General features: G+C 35.3%; 1 protein-coding gene across 1 annotated transcript in view; it reads left to right on the forward strand.

Moving 5' to 3' along the window:
- The window catches only part of LOC127855184 (mitogen-activated protein kinase kinase kinase 20-like), a 116,462-nt gene extending 100,077 nt beyond the window's left edge, over positions 1 to 16,385 (forward strand). Inside the window, exon 20 of the mRNA XM_052390595.1 lies at positions 7,249 to 16,385. Within this exon, the coding sequence (XP_052246555.1) occupies positions 7,249 to 8,720 (1,472 nt within the window). The 3' untranslated portion in view covers positions 8,721 to 16,385. The remainder of the gene's footprint in view (positions 1 to 7,248) is intronic.
- Positions 16,386 to 18,121: the final 1,736 nt, after the last annotated feature.

The raw sequence follows: 18,121 nt of genomic DNA on the forward strand, positions 1-18,121 counted from the left end.
CGGACAGACAGACGGACGGACGGCGGAGATAACCACAATATCCCCACCTTTTTTTCAAAAAGCGTGGGGATAAAAAAACTGCTCACTTAGTACTCAGCATTCATTAAGCCCACTTCAAAGATTATTAGCTCTAAAACTTAGCTCTAAAACTATGTCTGAAAAGTCCTCAAGTAGTTCGGTACACTGGTTGTGGTGTTAAATAAACACAGATACTTACATTTTAAGAAATCTTTTAGTGCTGTGAGTATATTTTAATGGAAGCCCATTTACATGAAATATCCTAATTGAAATCGTATTTCAGCTTAATGCAAAAGATAATGTTCAGAAATGATTTCCATGTTTTGTATAAAATGTGGTTATTTTCTTGTGACTGATGTTTACATGCCAGGAATCTTTTCTATCTACATATTGTGCATCCTGGACAATATCACAGAACTCAGAGAGTGATACATGTAATAGCTTTTTACCTGGAAATTTTACCCCCTGAAATTTAGTGGCTTGTAACCACAAAACGTGTGGTCTGTTTGTTTGATTTCATGGATGAAACATATTTTATGAAATGACATTGGAAAACTAAATATTGATCAGGAGATTCCTTTGTGTTGTGACAGTCATAGTTCTAGGGATAAAATGATATGCATTTATAGTGATTATAATTGAGTAATGTGTTTATGCCCTCGGATAAAAAGATATGAGGTATATTGTTTTTGGCCTGTCTGTTATTCTGTCGGTCATTCTGTCCCAAAACTTAAACCGTGGTCGTAACTTTTGCAATATTGAAGATAGCAACTTGATATTTGGCATGCATGTGTATCTCATGGAGCTGCACATTTTGAGTGGTGAAAGGTCAAGGTCATCCTTCAAGGTCAAAGGTCAAATATATGGCTTCAAAGCAGTGCAGTAGGGGGCATTGTGTTTCACAAACACAGCTCTTGTTTGTATCAGTTTGTCGCTGTATCAAATATTTACCTTTTGCGCCTTTTTTATGCCCCCGGATCGATAGATCGGGGTTATATTGTTTTTGGCCTGTCTCAGTCTGTCATTCTGTCCCAAAACTTTAATATTACAGTAAAGTTTTGCAATAACTTTTGAAATATTGAACACAGCAACTTCATATTTGGCATGCATGTGTATCTCATGGAACTGCACATTTTGAGTGGTAAAAGGTCAAGGTCATCCTTCAAGGTCAAAGGTCAAAAAAAAATTACAGTAAAGTTTTGCAATAACTTTTTAAATATTGAACATAGAAACTTCATATTTGGCATGCATGTGTATCTCATGGAGTTGCACATTTTGAGTGGTGAAAGGTCAAGGTCATCCTTCAAGGTCAAAGGTAAAAAAAAGCGGGGCATTAGGGGCATTGTGTTTCTGACAAACACATCTCTTGTTTAATCATATAATTCCACACATCTTGTTTTCATCATAAAACAAAAAATATTCTTTTATCTTTGAATGTCTTTAAAAAATATGTTGTTAATATCCATTTTGTATTTATTTTATATACCCAATGCGTATTTGTATCCTATTCTTATTGTTAAAAAGGGCTTATACAAAAGTTTTTTTCGCATGTAAAGGCCAATACAGAGGTTATGGAACATTGAATTGTTTTGTAATAACAATACAGCTTCCCCCTACCATCCTGTTGGTAGTTCTTAAGTTCATAAAGGTAAAGCCAAAGTATCTAGGTTAAAGTGTTAAAAAAGAAAAGACCAGAAAGAGTCAAGAGCTAAATAAACTCTTAATACTCTTATCCCTGCTGGCAAGGTTTTGCAGGGAGCACGATACATTTGCCATTAAATTATCCGTTAATAGGCCTCTAGTGTTTAAACATGTTTTGCTCTCTGAGTGAATTACTGCGAGAGATATTTCGGATCCCTGAAGCATCTGCTGTTGCGTCTGCATGTTGTCTAATGCTTGATGACTGTTCATTGTAACTCTTGTTGTTTTTTTCGGTGAAATGTTTGTGAAAAATTGAAAATGGGGTAGAATATGTAAGTGGTGGGAGATGACTGTTCGAAAAGTAAAGCATAGACCACACATTATTTTTTAACCCTTTGCATGCTGGGAAATTTGTTGTCTGCTAAAATGTTGTCTGCTTAATTTCTATAATTAGCATTTTCTTCGATTTTTTTCAAAGAATACTATCATAATAGCAAACTGTTTGAATCCTGATGAGAAGCCACATTCTGTGGCGTCTCATCTGGATCCAAACTGTTTGCAAAGGCCTTTTAAATTTGGTTCCAGCACTGAAAGAGTTAATGCTTGATGACTCAGTTCATTGTAACTCTTCTTGTTTTTTTTCGATGAAATTGTTTGTGAATAATTGAATATAGGGTAGCATATGTAAATGATGAGAGATGACTGTTTGAAAGTTAAAGCTGACAGACCACACATTGTTATTTTTTAAATAGTTTTCACAATGTTTTTTTTCTAGAAACCTTAAAGGCAAAAAACTGAAACTAAATGCCATTGGTAAAATAAAAGCAATTTGCTATTTTTTTTCTTGTATAGTGTCTGTTGATGCCTCTGGAATAAAGTGACATAGCATAAATAAAAGATCTGGCACGAGTTGTCATATCATAAAATATGGTATGATATGACAATGAGTGTCAGATCTTTTTTATCACATGCTTTTATATGAGCTAATTAAATAAATATTTATGCAAACATAATGATAAATCCCAAATGTTGTTTACATTTTGTGATGTCATTTGACGTTGCAACGTCATTTCAGCAAAATAACAAAATGCGATTGGTCAATCGAACGAAAACTAGGCCAATGAAAACGCTTAAAAAGTATATTGCCAGTGTTTTTTTCACCTATAGGGGAATGGTGGCGGGGCCCGTCCAAAGGGGAAAAACACCTAATTTTTTAGGAAAAGGGGAAAATTAAAAATTTACTCTTTTATATGTAATGATATTTATTATATGAATACAAATGTATGCATGAATGTAATATTCACAGCTGAATGTCTTTGTCCTTTTTCATAAATATATATCAATGATTTTTTCAACATTAGTTTCAGACAGTTCAGCCTTCATGCACAGTCTTAGTTTTCCTAGCCATTTTGAGTCTAATTGGGATTTTTTAAATCAATAAAATGGAAAATTTGAGCATTTTTTATCAATAAAAATGGACCAAATTGGAATGTTTTCATCAACGAATATTGACACAATATAGATACATCAAGCCTTACCCTGGCAATTTTGGGAAAAAATGCAATTCATGTTAAATTAACTGATTTGGGAAAAACTAACTTAAAATAACTCTTTATAATAATTCAAAATCATATTAATTATAGTTATACACTTTATTAGTTGTTTATGAAATAAAATTGAGATATATCAGGGCTCAACATAAACAGAAAAACCAACTTGCCCTACCGTGAAATATCACATCAACTGTAAACCTCATATTGTTTAATAAACCTAAATGATACACCACAAAACCTTTTTTTTATTTTTGAACATTTAACAAAAAGATTACAGCAATTAAAGTCTAAATTAAATGCTCTTTGTTCTTTTTTGCACTTTTCCGGCGGACAACTAGATTATAAAATAACTTGCCCACACCCATCTTTTACTTGCCAGGGGCAATAGGACAACCATTAATGTTAAACCCTGTATATTTATCATAAGACAGTTATTTAAAAAAGAAAAAAAAATTATTATTTTTTTAATTTTCGAGGGGATTTTTTCTACAAAATGGGGGAAAAATATGTACTCTTTTTTGAAGGGAATGGGGTTGAATATTGGCCCCGAAATTTCCATAAAAAAAACACTGATTGCACATGTGTAAAATAAAAATATTCATTATGGTTATATTACATGGGAAACAGGGTTTGGCATGTGATAAATACTTGTACTCTCAGTTTGTACCAATAAATGGCAGTGGTTTTTCCAATCAAACAAGAACCTTTCAAAAATATTGACATCATTACTATTATTTGGAACTAACTCCAGTTAAAAATTACTCTACTTGGAATAGAGCATATTCAGCCCTGAAGGATATTCATCTTTCAACCATTGACCACTCACCAGCCGTGAAGGATATTCATCTTTCAACCATTGACCACTCACCAGCCGTGAAGGATATTCATCTTTCAACCATTGACCACTCACCAGGCATGAAGGATATTCATCTTTCAACCATTGACCACTCACCAGCCGTGAAGGATATTCATCTTTCAACCATTGACCACTCACCAGGCGTGAAGGATATTCATCTTTCAACCATTGACCACTCACCAGGCATGAAGGATATTCATCTTTCAACCATTGACCACTCACCAGGCGTGAAGGATATTCATCTTTCAACCATTGACCACTCACCAGGCGTGAAGGATATTCATCTTTCAACCATTGACCACTCACCAGGCGTGAAGGATATTCATCTTTCAACCATTGACCACTCACCAGGCGTCAATCGAATTTACCCCTTTGCATGCTGGGAAATTTGTCGTCTGCTAAAATGTCGTCTGCTGAATTTCTAAAATTAGCATTTTCTTCGAATTTTTTCAAAGAATATTATCAGAATAGCAAACAGTTTGGATCCTGATGAGACGCCACGTTCTGTGGCGTCTCATCTGGATCCAAACTGTTTGCAAAGACCTTCAAAATTTGGTTCCCGCACTGAAAGGGTTACTTATCAGCCAATCAGATACGTCTTTATCCCCACCACCTAGGCTAGTATTCACCAACCCATTCTTGGACATAAGTTTAAGAGTGAAGAATATGTTTTGAATACACATTTTCAGGAATTTCTTTTATATTGAGTGAACTTGGAATTAACCTCCTCTATCGATAATGTTAAAAATCGAAACGAACACAAACATGTTTGACTTATATATAAAGTATGTATCACTTCGTCTTTACGTAGAAATAGTTTTGGAACTGTTAAGTTGTAATTCCTATATTATTTCCCTTTGCAATACTTTTATATGATTATGCATATTTAGTATTGAACAATTTTGATTATCTGTTCATCATTTTTTGTATGACATGACTGTATACTAAACTAGATTAGTCATAAAAACACAATTACCAGTATCTGGAGGATTTCTAAGTGGGAGGGGCGCTTGATTTTGTAGTAACATGTCAGTTGTGACAAGCGTTTGAGCTAAAAGGATGAAACATGATTTTGTTGACGAAATTACGAAAGACATTGTATACATATCATTGAATACATGAGCTGGTCAAATAAAGCATTTTATGTTTAAAGAGGCATATGAATGATATTTCTCCTTATATATAGATAGGTATTTAAAAAAGTGCATAGTCCCTGTTTGAAATCAGACATTAATTTTGTCTTGTATTAATATTATACTTATCACCAATTTATTCATAAACACATGTATATCACCCCAAAATGTTTATAATATATAGCATCTGAACACTCTGAAGACCACATATATTTCCCAATCTTTATGCAGCTAGGTCAGCCACTTTGTCCCAATTATATCTTGGTCAAGTTTAACATTTGGTCATGTGGGGTCAAAAACCAGGACACTTGGTCACTTTGAAGAAAAAGCTTGCAAACAATCTAACAGTCAAATTTGTTTGCCCAATTAATCATAACGAAACTAGCTCAGAAATGTGATGTACTGATATCTCAGCCAGTTTTCAAAATGGTTCTGGTTGCTTGAGAAACATTGCTGCTAGAGGTTGAGACAGTTTTCCTAATCTCGCTCAACATAATGAAATTTGCTTTTAACATAATGTTCATATGATATCAGGGCAGATTTCGGCAATTGTTCCGGTATGTTGAAAAAAGCTTGAGCCGAAGGATTTCTTTATGTGGCTAAAGTAAAACCTTGTCAACACTTTCGAAGACACAATTACTGCCCAATCACAATAAATCTTGCTCCCAACACGGGAAAATGGTTCCATTCTCTCGAAAAAGTGCTCATGGCGATGGGATGGCAGTTTTCTTTATATGGCTGTAGTGAAACATTGCATGCTCAGAACAGTGGGGTTGCTTTGTGTCTCAGGTATTTGCCATATTATAGGGCCGTTTGTTCTCTGGAAAATGATCATCTTATTTTGTATACTAACTATCCATATGTGTCGTGTTCTGAGAAAACTGGGCATAATGCCTGTGCTTAAAGTGTCATCCTAGATTAGTCTGTGCAGTTCGCACAGGCTTATCAGGGATGACACTTTCCGCTTTAATGTTATTTTTAGTTTCAAGGAAGTCCCTCCTTACCGAAAATCAAGTTTAGGCCGAGAGTGTTGTCCCTGATTAGCCTGTGCGGACTTCACAGGCTAATCTGGGATGACAATTTACGCACATGCATTATGCCCGGTTTTCTCAGAACACGACTCATATAAACTGTCAATGTATGCCCTTGTCATGATGATCAGATTAATTTTGATTCTATAGAAATTAAAAGACAAAAGATAATGACAGGCAAAACTACTAAACATTTATAGAACATTATGTAAAGCGGCAGCATTATGTTTACTGCATTTATATGTCAGAAAAAGTATGGTCAAGGCTGTATAAGCCAATCCCCAGTTCGTTGCTCCATGTTCGGAAAGTCCTCCAATATTTCAGATTCTAGAGCCTAATTTCATTCATAAAGAAGAAGTACTCAAGAGCTATTTTTTTAATTTTGTTCTCGGCGCATTATTTAGATGTTATCTGTCACACTTATAACAGAACAACCGCTCTCTTAGATACCAACAATACTTGCCCACTTTCACATAAAACTGCATCTAGCTGGAGTTTCCTCTGCAAAATGTATTTCGCTAAATATAAAGCATTACAAAAAATTATGTGGATTATAGGCTTCTTAAATCCCAGACATTTTGTCTCTGAATCTAAGAGCCAACTCAGCTTGTAGTTAAGTACGGTATGTGCACACATTTATTTTAGGGGTTCTTTTTTCTTGTAAAAAAGCAGTCAAATCTTTATACTGCATTTGCATGTAGTTTTACTGAATATTATTATTATATTTCTTGGTGCAAAACATTCTTTCCATCTTGTTTGACCCAAGGCTGAACATTGTGTGTATACTATGTTTGTTTGTGTATTTATATCTCAACGAGCACTAAGTTCTGTTTTATCCTTTGAAAAAAACAATTATTAAATGAATCTGATCCTAATTTTCCAACATTGACTGATTTCAATAAATTCCTGTTGACATGATATAAAAAAATATATCAGGCAGCATTATGTCAAGCAGAATCTATCAATTTAGTGCTATGAGTGCTATAGTGATGAAACTGTTTCTTTCCATCATACAGGTTCTCCAGACATCTGGGCAAGCATCGTGGCTGGCAGGAAAGCCTCCATGACCGACTTCCCAAAACTCCGCCCAGTTCCAGGTACAACCATGACCCTTCACGCGCCGCCTTCTTGTAACCCATGGCAACAAGGCCAGATACAAAGTCAATCGTATAATCCAGGGCCAAATGCAGTCATGCAGAATTCCACTTCCTCGCCCACTTTGGTTGGCATTCAGAACAGTTGTAGTGATGCACCTTCTGCAAACTTTGGAAATCGACCTTTTAACCAAGGTCAACATAACTATGGTAATCAAGGTCATCAGCCTCAAGGTCACCTGTTCCAATTGCCACCACAGGGCATTGTAGCTCATGACAATGTTGTATGCATTCCTCAACAGTCTGTTAACAGCGAGGCTTTGGTTTCCACTTATCAGGAAAACCTGTCTCAGCAATGTGATTCAAAGTGTCTGTCAAGCGTTCAGAAGTCAAAAGTGACATTCACCTTGACTGATTCTTGCGCGTCTTCGAGGAGTTCTGAAAGCGGATACAGCGAACATGTTGGTAGAAACACTGAAACGTATGCTTCAGTTTGCTCGCACTGCAAAGCCTCATTTGGCAGTTTTCATCAGCAAAGACAAAGTGCAAGTTCAAGACAGTTTGAAGGTGAAGGTCAAACAGGCAAAAACAGAAACTATGACCAAAGTGATTATCCATACAGAAATTATTCAACAGGTGAAGGTCAAAGTACCAGAGGAGGGAGACAAACTAACAGGGGCCATAAATACATTACTAATTCAGGACATGATTTAGACCACAAACACAAACATTGGAAGCCTCAAAATGATGGGCATGGTTATCAGAAAGGGGACAGGTTTCAAAACGAGGGTCAAAGGTCACAAAGGTTCTCTCATAGGGATCAGAGTACAAGGGGTCATTATAGGGGACACAGGGGTCGTGGCAGAGGAAGGGATTTTTATCACGAGTATGATGTCATAAATAAAAGCCATAGCAGTGAGCCTTTGGTGGAAAAAAGTAACATGAATGTGCAAATGAAGGTAAGACGGGCCGTTAGTTCACCGGATAAGACGAATGACAAACAATATGTTGCATTTAGTAACAGTTTAGAGGGGGAAGAGGTCAAAAGCAGTGGTTCAGAAAAGAAGGAGGCTGATCAATCGAGCAAACAAAACAAAAATCAAGAAAGTGAGAGTGAATCCTTGGAAAAAATTGAGGGTGAAGTTTTTGAGGAGTTATCACAATGCAGTCTCAAAGATAGCACAGACAAAGATGCCAACCCATCAGGCTGGGTTTTTGTTGAACACAAAAGTCACAAAGGTAAAGATCACTCACAAGGCAAAGGTGAAAGTTCACATTCTTATAGGGGTCAGGCTATGGATAGAAATAGGGGGAGTTGGAGGCCCAGAGGTCAAAAGGGTCACCATAATTCTCAGGGGTCAAGTAGGACCAGAGGTCAGGAAAGTTCTAGGTAAAGATAAATGTCACAGTTTTCAAGTGGTTTAATTATTGCTGTTATTTATTTGGGTATGATAATGATATTTTCTAGAGTCAAAGTTTTCATATTGTATATATATTTATAAATACATGTGTATTGTGCTGCTTTTAATTGTTATTGAATATATTAACTTGTTAGACATGACCTATCAATTAATGTATGTACATTAATGAACGATTGTGTAGCTCATTAAATTAGAAAAACATTACCTTTTTTCATTACATTTGGAATTCCATATAGGGATGTTTTACAAACATTTTTTCATTATTTAAAGGTTGCTTTAATTTATTATTTATTCTTTTGCCATCTGACTAGTCTCAGGTCAATGTTTTTTATGACATTGTTTGTTGTTGTTTTTCTGCTTTATTTGTTAACATCTACATAAAATATTTCATTTAGAAATATATAAGTCGTTGGTATAATAACAAATGAATATAATATTCATGGATTATTTTCAATTATTATATCTCAATGTTTTAAAATGAGGATAAAACCATGAGAATTAGTGCTTCTTGTGATCATTTATGTTTTATTAATGAAAATGGGCCGTGCTCTGTGAAAAGGGTGTTTAATGCATGTGCGTAAAGTGTCCTCCCAGATTAGCCTGTGCAGTCCGCACAGGCTAATCAGGAATGAGGCTTTCTGTCTTACCTGTATTTTTGCTAACAAGAGACTTTCTTTACACCAAAAATACCATAACAGCCATCTGGGAGGACACTATGCACATGCAGTAAACCCCATTTTCACAGAGCACGGTCCTAATGATAATTTAAATTTGTTATATTATATTTTCAAATATGTATTACATTCCCTTAAGCAATAATATTTATTAGTTCTTACCTTTTTCAAACAATTGATTTTGATGCCATGTTACCCGTACTAAAATTTAAAAAATGTATGTTTGTATTGACCACATGTAATATTGTAATGTTTTCACCCACTGTATCATGATGAGTCCCTCTGTCTGTATGTCACAAATTTTATTTTTGGCGGGGGATATCAATTCAACGAATTAGCTTGTTAATAATTACTTTTCCTGTATTCAGCATATATAATCTTAACTAGTATTTTGTTGCATTTTTAGCTCTACTGGCCAAAGGCCTGAAGAGCTTATGTCATGGCGTGGTTTCCGTCGTCCGTCCGTCCGTGCGTTAGACTTTTTCTTGTTTACCAATAAAGTCCACAGTTTTCATCCGATTCTTTTCAAACTTGTTCAGTGTCTTTATATTTATGAGGACTCGAACCCTTTTGAAAATGGGTTACATCAGAGAAAAAAGTCCAGAATTTGAATTTGAGAAAATTGTGAAATAAGGCTTGTTTACGCAATAAAGTCCTCAGTTTTCATCCAATCATTTCCCAACTTGCACAGTGTCTTTATCTGAATGATGAGTCAAACCCTATTGAAAATGAGCAATATCAGAGTTATAAATCCAGAATTATCTCCCCTTGAATTTGAGAAAAAAATGAAAATCTTTAACATTTTGCCATAACTTTTGCAATATTGAAGATAGCAAGTTCATATTTGGCATGCATGTGTATCTCATGGAGCTGCACATTTTGAGTGGTGAAAGGTCAAGGTCTTCCTTCAAGGTCAAAGGTCAAAAAAAAATCAAAGCGGCGCAGAAGGGGACATAGTGTTTCCGAAAAAACACATTTCTTGTTTGTTTACATATAAAGTTCTATCCTTTTGAAACTTCAACGGATGTTTTATATCATCAAGGGCCAGAACCCCATTGAGAGTGAAGAAAATTTGTCCAACTTATTGTTGAAAAGGAGCCATTTGAAGTTTAAATTTTACGTTTCTTCTTGTTTATGCGATAAATTTCCCATTTTGGCTCTGTTTATTTAAAACTTACTCAGATTGTTCATACTATCAAGGGCTTGAGCCCTATTGATTCCAGCTAGTAGAGCGATTCAGGCCCTCATGGGCCTCTTGTTCATGAATTCATAGGATATTGCTTTTATTTGTGAATTCAAACGATATGGTAGCTAATAGAAGAAGATATTCTGATGAATATATTTAAGTGCTTGATTTGTCTTTAGTATGTGGTGCATGTAGTAAATTAGTTTGACACAACACAATCATATTTTGTGAACTGTGATGTTTGTTTGTATTTTGTTAAGAACAATAAGAACAAAACATTTTCTGTAAGTATAGAGGATGAGCTCTACAAAATTGAATTGCTTTTTTTGGTTAAAACGAATATATCACATATCAAACACTATGTTAGGCTCCATTGGTCATTGTCAGCTCAGGTACTACTTAAATGTAGCCCGGTTGCTCTTAATTATACATGTACTAAAATGTACCTCGGTGACATAAAATATTACTCACATGTAACCGATAAATTGAGACTGTGCACTAGTTTTATTCCCGCCCAAATTCTGATGTTGTGAAACACGCTGAGGAATATGATACCAAATTCTCTTTGAACAAAACCTGCCTCAATATGCTTTTTTAGTGTGAGTTTCGATAATATGAAGGCCATTTATTCAGAATATTGACATACATATGAATATAATTAATTTATAAAAAATTAGCCGACAACAACCAATTAAGCGTTAGAATTCCTGGGTAAGTTTCAGTATATTTTCCATACCTGGGGTTCATTTAAGAAGTACCCGAGCCAACAATGATCAATCGAGCCTCTGTTAGTTATACATGTATTTTCCAAACTATTCATGAACAATTGCTTATAATTTTCATGATTTAAATTGTTGTTATATGATAAAATATAAAATATAATGAACAATGGCTTATAATTTTCATGATTTAAATTGTTGATATACATGTATGATAAAATAGCAAACATTCCAATCGTTTTTATAATTTAAACTCAGGATTTATATTTTGCTTGTTTGTATATACCATCTTAATATTGTTAACCAGGTTTTCCGAAGGAAAAAACTGGTTATTAGATTGGCGAATGCGGGCGGGCTGGCTGGCTGGCTGGCGGGCGGGCGGAACAAGCTTGTCCGGGCCATAACTATGTCGTTCATTGTCACATTTTAAAATCATTTGGCACATTTGTTCACCATCATTGGACGGTGTGTCGCGCGAAATAATTACGTCGATATCTCCAAGGTCAAGGTCACACTTTGAGTTCAAAGGTCAAAAATGGCCATAAATGAGCTTGTCCTGGCCATAACTATGTCATTCATTGTGAGATTTTAAAATCATTTGGCACATTTGTTCACCATCATGGGACGGTGTGTCGCACGAAAGAATTACGTCAATATCTCAAATGTCAAGGTCGCCACGACTAAAAATAGATTTTTTTTAAAAACAAACTTACAAAGGGGGTTAATTTTGTTTGTTCATTTCAAAAGTTCAGTTTGAGTTTTCTCCCTTTATCAGATTTTTTTTTCACAATGAAAACCTGGTTTTGTGACAATTTTGTCCCTTGTTTTTATTATATTTTTGGTTACGTAGCATTTTATTAAATGTCATTATTCCAAGGTGCTTTCAATACTGTTTAAAATTTTAAACAATGAAGGATAAAAGTTACAATTTGCTATAAAGATATTAAAATTATGTTAACAACCCTAGCATAAATGCTACATGTGTTTGTAAGTGTGATAAAAACGTTGTTTATATATTTTTACTTTTTTTATTTGTGTTTGTTTTAGTACTTGTGAAATGAAGGAGAGGTAAGTGTAACAGATTGTTCCATAATTAATGTTCACGTTCAGTCTAATACTTTTATATAATTTATTTTGTTATGCATGTAATATTAAACCAATATATTTTTCATAAATATGTTGTCAATATGCATGAGCTATTTTTGGCAGAATAAACATGCAAATTTAAGCGTTGTTAATTTTTAGCTCACCTCATTGCTCAGGTGAGCTATTGTGACCGGACTTTGTCCGTAGTCCGTCCGTTAACATTTGTTCGTAAACACTAGAGGCCACATTTATTGTCCGATCTTCATGAAACTTGGTCAGAAGCTTCGTCCCAATAAAATCTCAGTCTAGTTCGAAACTGGGTTGTGCCGGGTCAAAAACTAGGTCACTAGGTCAAAAGAAACAAAAAACTTGTAAACACTGTAGAAGTCACATTTCATGCCAAATCTTCATGTAACTTTGTCAAAATGTTTGTCTTAATGATATGTTGGTTGAGTTCAAAAGTGGTTCCAGTCCGTTGAAAAAACATGGCCGCCAGTGGGCGAGGCAGTTTTCCTTATTTGGCTATAGAGAAACCTTGTAAACACTCGGGAAGTCACAATTTTTGCCCAATCATCATGAAAATTGGTCAAAACATTGGTTTTATTGATTTCTCGGACGAGTTCAAAAATGGTCCAGATCGGTGAAAAAACATGGCCTCCAGTGGGCGGGGCATTTTTCTCTATATGTATATAGTGAAAACATTGAACACTCTAGAAGTCACATTTTTTGCCCAATTTTCATGAATTTTTGTGAGAACTTTTGTTTCCTAGATACGTGAGTTAAGTTTGAAAATGGTTTCGGTCCGTTGAAAAACATGGTTGCCATGGGGACAGGGCAGATTTCCTTATATTTATATAGTAAAAAGGCTTATTAACAATCATGAATTAAGGTCATGTAACATGCAAGACAACTCTTCTAAATATTGCATTTAAGTTTACAGTAGTTACTCCCCTTTGATTATTAATGTTTTCATTATAATACAGTGTAGTTGTGTTTATCATTTATGTGTTAATTGTTATTCGAAGGTGATGTTTTTTTTAGCTCACCTGATTGCTCAGGTGAGCTTTTGTCACCGGTCTTTGTCCGTCGTCTGTCCACATTTGTTCGTAAACACTCTAGAGGCCACATTTATTGTCCGATCTTCATGAAACTTGGTCAGAAGATTTGTCCCAATAATATCTCGATCGATTTCGAAACTGGGTCATGCTGGGTCAAAAACTAGGTCACTAGGTCAAAAAAAAAAGAAAAAGCTTGTAAACACTGTAGAAGTCACATTTAATGCCCAATCTTCATGTACCTTTGTCAAAATGTCTGTCTTAATGATATGTTGATTGTGTTCAAAAGTGGTTCCGGTCCGTTTAAAAACATGGCCGCCAGTGGGCGGGGCAGTTTTCCTTATATGGCTATAGAGAAACCTTGTAAACACTCTAGAAGTCACAATTTTGGCCCAATCATCATGAAAGTTAATCAAAACATTGGTTTTATTGATATGTCGGACGAGTTTGAGTTGCCCAATTTTCATGAAATTTGGTCAGAACATTTGTTTCCTTGATACGAGAGTCGAGTTGGAAAATGGTTCCGGTCAGTTGAATAACTTGGCTGCCGGGGGGGGGGGGCAGGTTTCTTATATTTATATAGTAAAAAAAAGCTTGTGAACACTCTAGAAGTCACATTTTTTGCCCAATCATCATGAAACTTGGTGAAAAGATTTGTTTTATATATATCTCAGATCAGTGTGCAAATGGTCCCGATGGGTCAATAAACATGGCTACCAGGGGGGTGGGGCAGTTTTCCTTTTGTGACTATATAGAGAGAAACCTTGTGATCGAACACTATAGAAGTCACATATTTTGCCTAATCATCGTGAAACTTAGTCAATACATTGGTTTTATTGATTTCTTGGACAGGTTGGAAAATGGTTCAGATAGGTGAAACACACTTTTTAGCTCACCTGATTGCTCAGGTGAGGTTTTAGGATGGGTCTTTGTCCGCTGTCCGTCCACATTTGGTTTGTAAACACTCTAGCATTCACATTTCTCAAGCATTCTTTATCAAAGTTGCTGAAAGATCTCAGTCAAGTTTGATGATGAGCAAAATCTCATAATTGATGCCATAATTATTGCCCTTAGATTGTCCAAATTTTCATTATTTCATTATATTATACAAAATCCTTGTAAGCAAAGTTTGATGTTTGGTAAGGGGGGTCAACTCAAATTATAGGTCACCATTTCAAATCTTACAAAAACAAAAACACTCCCTACGCCAGAGTTTTGGTTCAATAATGATGAAACTTGACCAGGATGTTTGTCTGGTCAATATCTAGGTCAAGTTTGACATTAGGTAAAGATTGAATGAACCGACTCCTCTCAGGTGAGCGAACTAGGGCCATCTTGGCCCTCTTGTTTTGTATTTAGTTATGATGCTTAAAAAATATTTGTTCACATAATTATATTGCATGAATTTATCTTAAATATGCATTTTGTCAGGAATGATATTTCACACCTTGCAGCTACTTAGTGGCTTAGTATCTTAAAGAAAAAGCTTGAATACAGTAAGAAGTCAATGTCAAGGGGCAGTTCTCCTTACCCAGTATATTGCCATAGAAAAAATTGAACACCCTAGAGGTCACATTTGTTGCCCAAACTTGGCGAAACATTTGTCTAAGTGATATAGGGGCCAAGTTTTTTATTGGTTCAGTTCCGTTAAAAGACAAAGCCACCAGGGAGTGAAGCAGTTTTCCTTATATGGCTATAGTAAATCTTTGTAGATGTCACTTGTATTGCCCAATCTTTGTAAAACTAGGCAAACATGTTTGTCTCAACTCAACGATAACTTGGTTGAGTTGGAAATTCGTCCTCAGGGGATTAAAAACTAGGCCACTAGATCAAATTTAAGAAAAAGCTTTTGAAGACTAGAGGTCACATTTATTTCCAAATCTTCTAACAAATTGGTCAGAACATTTGTCCCAATGATATTTCGATAGATTTTGAAACTGCGTCACGATTGGTCAAAACTAGGTCACTGGGTCTAATTCAAGTGAACTCTTGTAAATATTGTAGAGGCGACATCGTCTGACCGTTTGTCTCAATCGTTGGAGTTTGAAACTAGGTCACAGGGTATGTGAAACTAGGTCACTGGGTAATGGAAGCCACAAATGTTGCCCAATCATCATGATACCTACTTGGAATATTGTTCTAGGGTTATCTTGTATAAGCTTTAAATGAGCTCTAAATTGGCTCTGGATTCATCACAAACGCTGATCAAAGCGGATCAGTTACTTTACACCTCTTGTGAGCGACCTATGGAATTTTGCCCTCTTGTTAATTTTGTATTTCATCTACCTATTGATTTATTTATTGATAATCACATTTTAATTGTTTAATACTCTCATGGACTATCATTTCATTTGGTCTTTTGTAATTAAATCTGAACTCAATTTAAAAGCAATTCAAAAGATATTTTTGTAAAGCCTTAAAAACACTAAAAATCACCAAATGTTTCCTAAAATATTTTGAAAAAATATAGTTCACACATATAAAATCAGTGTTCCTTATAGCAATAGCCAAACTTTTAACACGAGATTGGCTTCGGGCAGCTCATGAGAACTGTCGTGCTCCTGACGCTGCCCAAAGCCAATATCAGGTGCACTGGTAATGTTCGGATATTGTTGCTGGAAATTCACATGGACTATATTGTCACACAAAAAATAAATACGAGCATTTTGTATCTTGTTAAATCTATGTTTCAATACAACATCTAGCATTGAAATGTGATCTATTTCTATAAGGAACACTGATTTTGTATTGGTTAACTTTACTTTACGAAATATGTTATGAAATATTCGTTGATTTTGAGTGTTTATGGGGCTTTAACTGAATGTTTATTTTCTATACATATGTTACATAAACTGTACTCTTTCAACATTGAATGATAAACACACATTTTATGACATAAAGACTAGCAATTAAACTTGTTCAAATGTTTTTTTCCTAAGTTGCCTTTAAGTGCCATTCCGTTCTGATTTCCAGTGAAAACATAATTACCTCAGAAACATCCCAGCAGTAAGTAAGTTATTGATGCATGCCAATTATAAGGTCATTACTGTTTTGTTGCAAGCTTTTGATGTATTCTTGAAACTGTTTTACTCTTGATGATAATGATGATGCTGATGAACATGATGTTTACAGTTTATCCTGCTGTTTTTGTTGTTGCTGATGATGATTAAGATGATGATGATGATGATTATGTTTATTTTGATGTTGTTTTTGCTGCTGCTGCTGATGATGATGATGATTAACATTATGATGATTGGTGATGATTATGATTGTTGATGATGATGATTATGATGATTAAGACGATGATGATTAAGACGACGACCATGGTGATGTTGGTGTTGGGGATTATGAGGGTGGGATGACTTTGGTGAAGATGAGCAGGGTCACAAGGTTGATGGTAGTTTTAAGTTGAGGAGGAAGAGGATAAGGAGGGTAATGTTTTAATTTACTTCCGTACAGACTGTTTGTAAATGCATCAGTTTCCTCTAGTACAAGCCAATTGTACATATGTTTTAGTTTCTCTAGGTTCCTGCAATTAAAAAACATGCATTTTGAACCTCATACTAATGAATATAAAACAAGAACAAATGATTCATATACATGTGCATGCTTAAGTTTTGATCATAACAAACAACATATATACATACTGAATTATTTTCATAAACATTGAGCATCATTAAATTAAATTTCAGTTTGTGTCACTGGGTTGCATAATTCATGGAACGTTTGTATTTTGTTTTTGATAGCAAAACGAATAAGGCTAACAAAAGCTAAAAAGTGATCTTATTAACCAAACTATGTGCGTAGAAATTTGGCGACAAGTAGTTGTTACGGCGACGCGAATTCTGGTAAAAGTTAAACACAACAGAAAGGTGTAATATACACAAGTTTTATCCATTATGAGCATGCTATGATGCAAATCATTCTCTAACAGGCAAATGAAGAAAGCATTTCAATGGCTGCTGATATGCACAATAAAAAACTATAAACCGGTAGTGCGCACATAAAAACAGGAAGACGGAAAGCAAACACGGTATTCTATTTGATTATATCAATACAAGTATACATTTATGCAATTATGCATTCACTTAGCGATTTCAATTTTTACCAACGACATTTGTATAAGGTCGGCATGCATTAATAATCATTAATTATCATCAATCATCTAACTGCTTATACCATCTCGATCTCCACGCAGAGTTGTCGTTCCATGCTCTCACATTCAATCTCCACGCCGAGTTGTCGTTCCATGCTCTCACATACAATTTCCACGCCGAGTTGTCATTCCATTCTCTCACAGACAATCTCCACGCCGAGTTGTCATTCCATTCTCTCACTTAATTCTCCACGTCGAGTTGTCATTCCATTCTCTCACATACAATCTCCACGCCAAGTTGTCATTCCATTCTCTAACATACAATCTCCACGCCGAGTTGTCGTTCCATGCTCTCACATGCAATCTCCACGCCGAGTTGTCATTCCATTCTCTCACATACAATCTCCACGCCGAGTTGTCATTCCATTCTCTCACATACAATCTCCACGCCGAGTTGTCGTTCCATGCTCTCACATACAATCTCCATGCCGAGTTGTCATTCCATTCTCTCACATACAATCTCCACGCCGAGTTGTCATTCCATTCTCTCACATACAA

This window comes from Dreissena polymorpha, chromosome 13, assembly GCF_020536995.1.
Source record: "Dreissena polymorpha isolate Duluth1 chromosome 13, UMN_Dpol_1.0, whole genome shotgun sequence".
NCBI lineage: Eukaryota > Metazoa > Mollusca > Bivalvia > Myida > Dreissenidae > Dreissena > Dreissena polymorpha.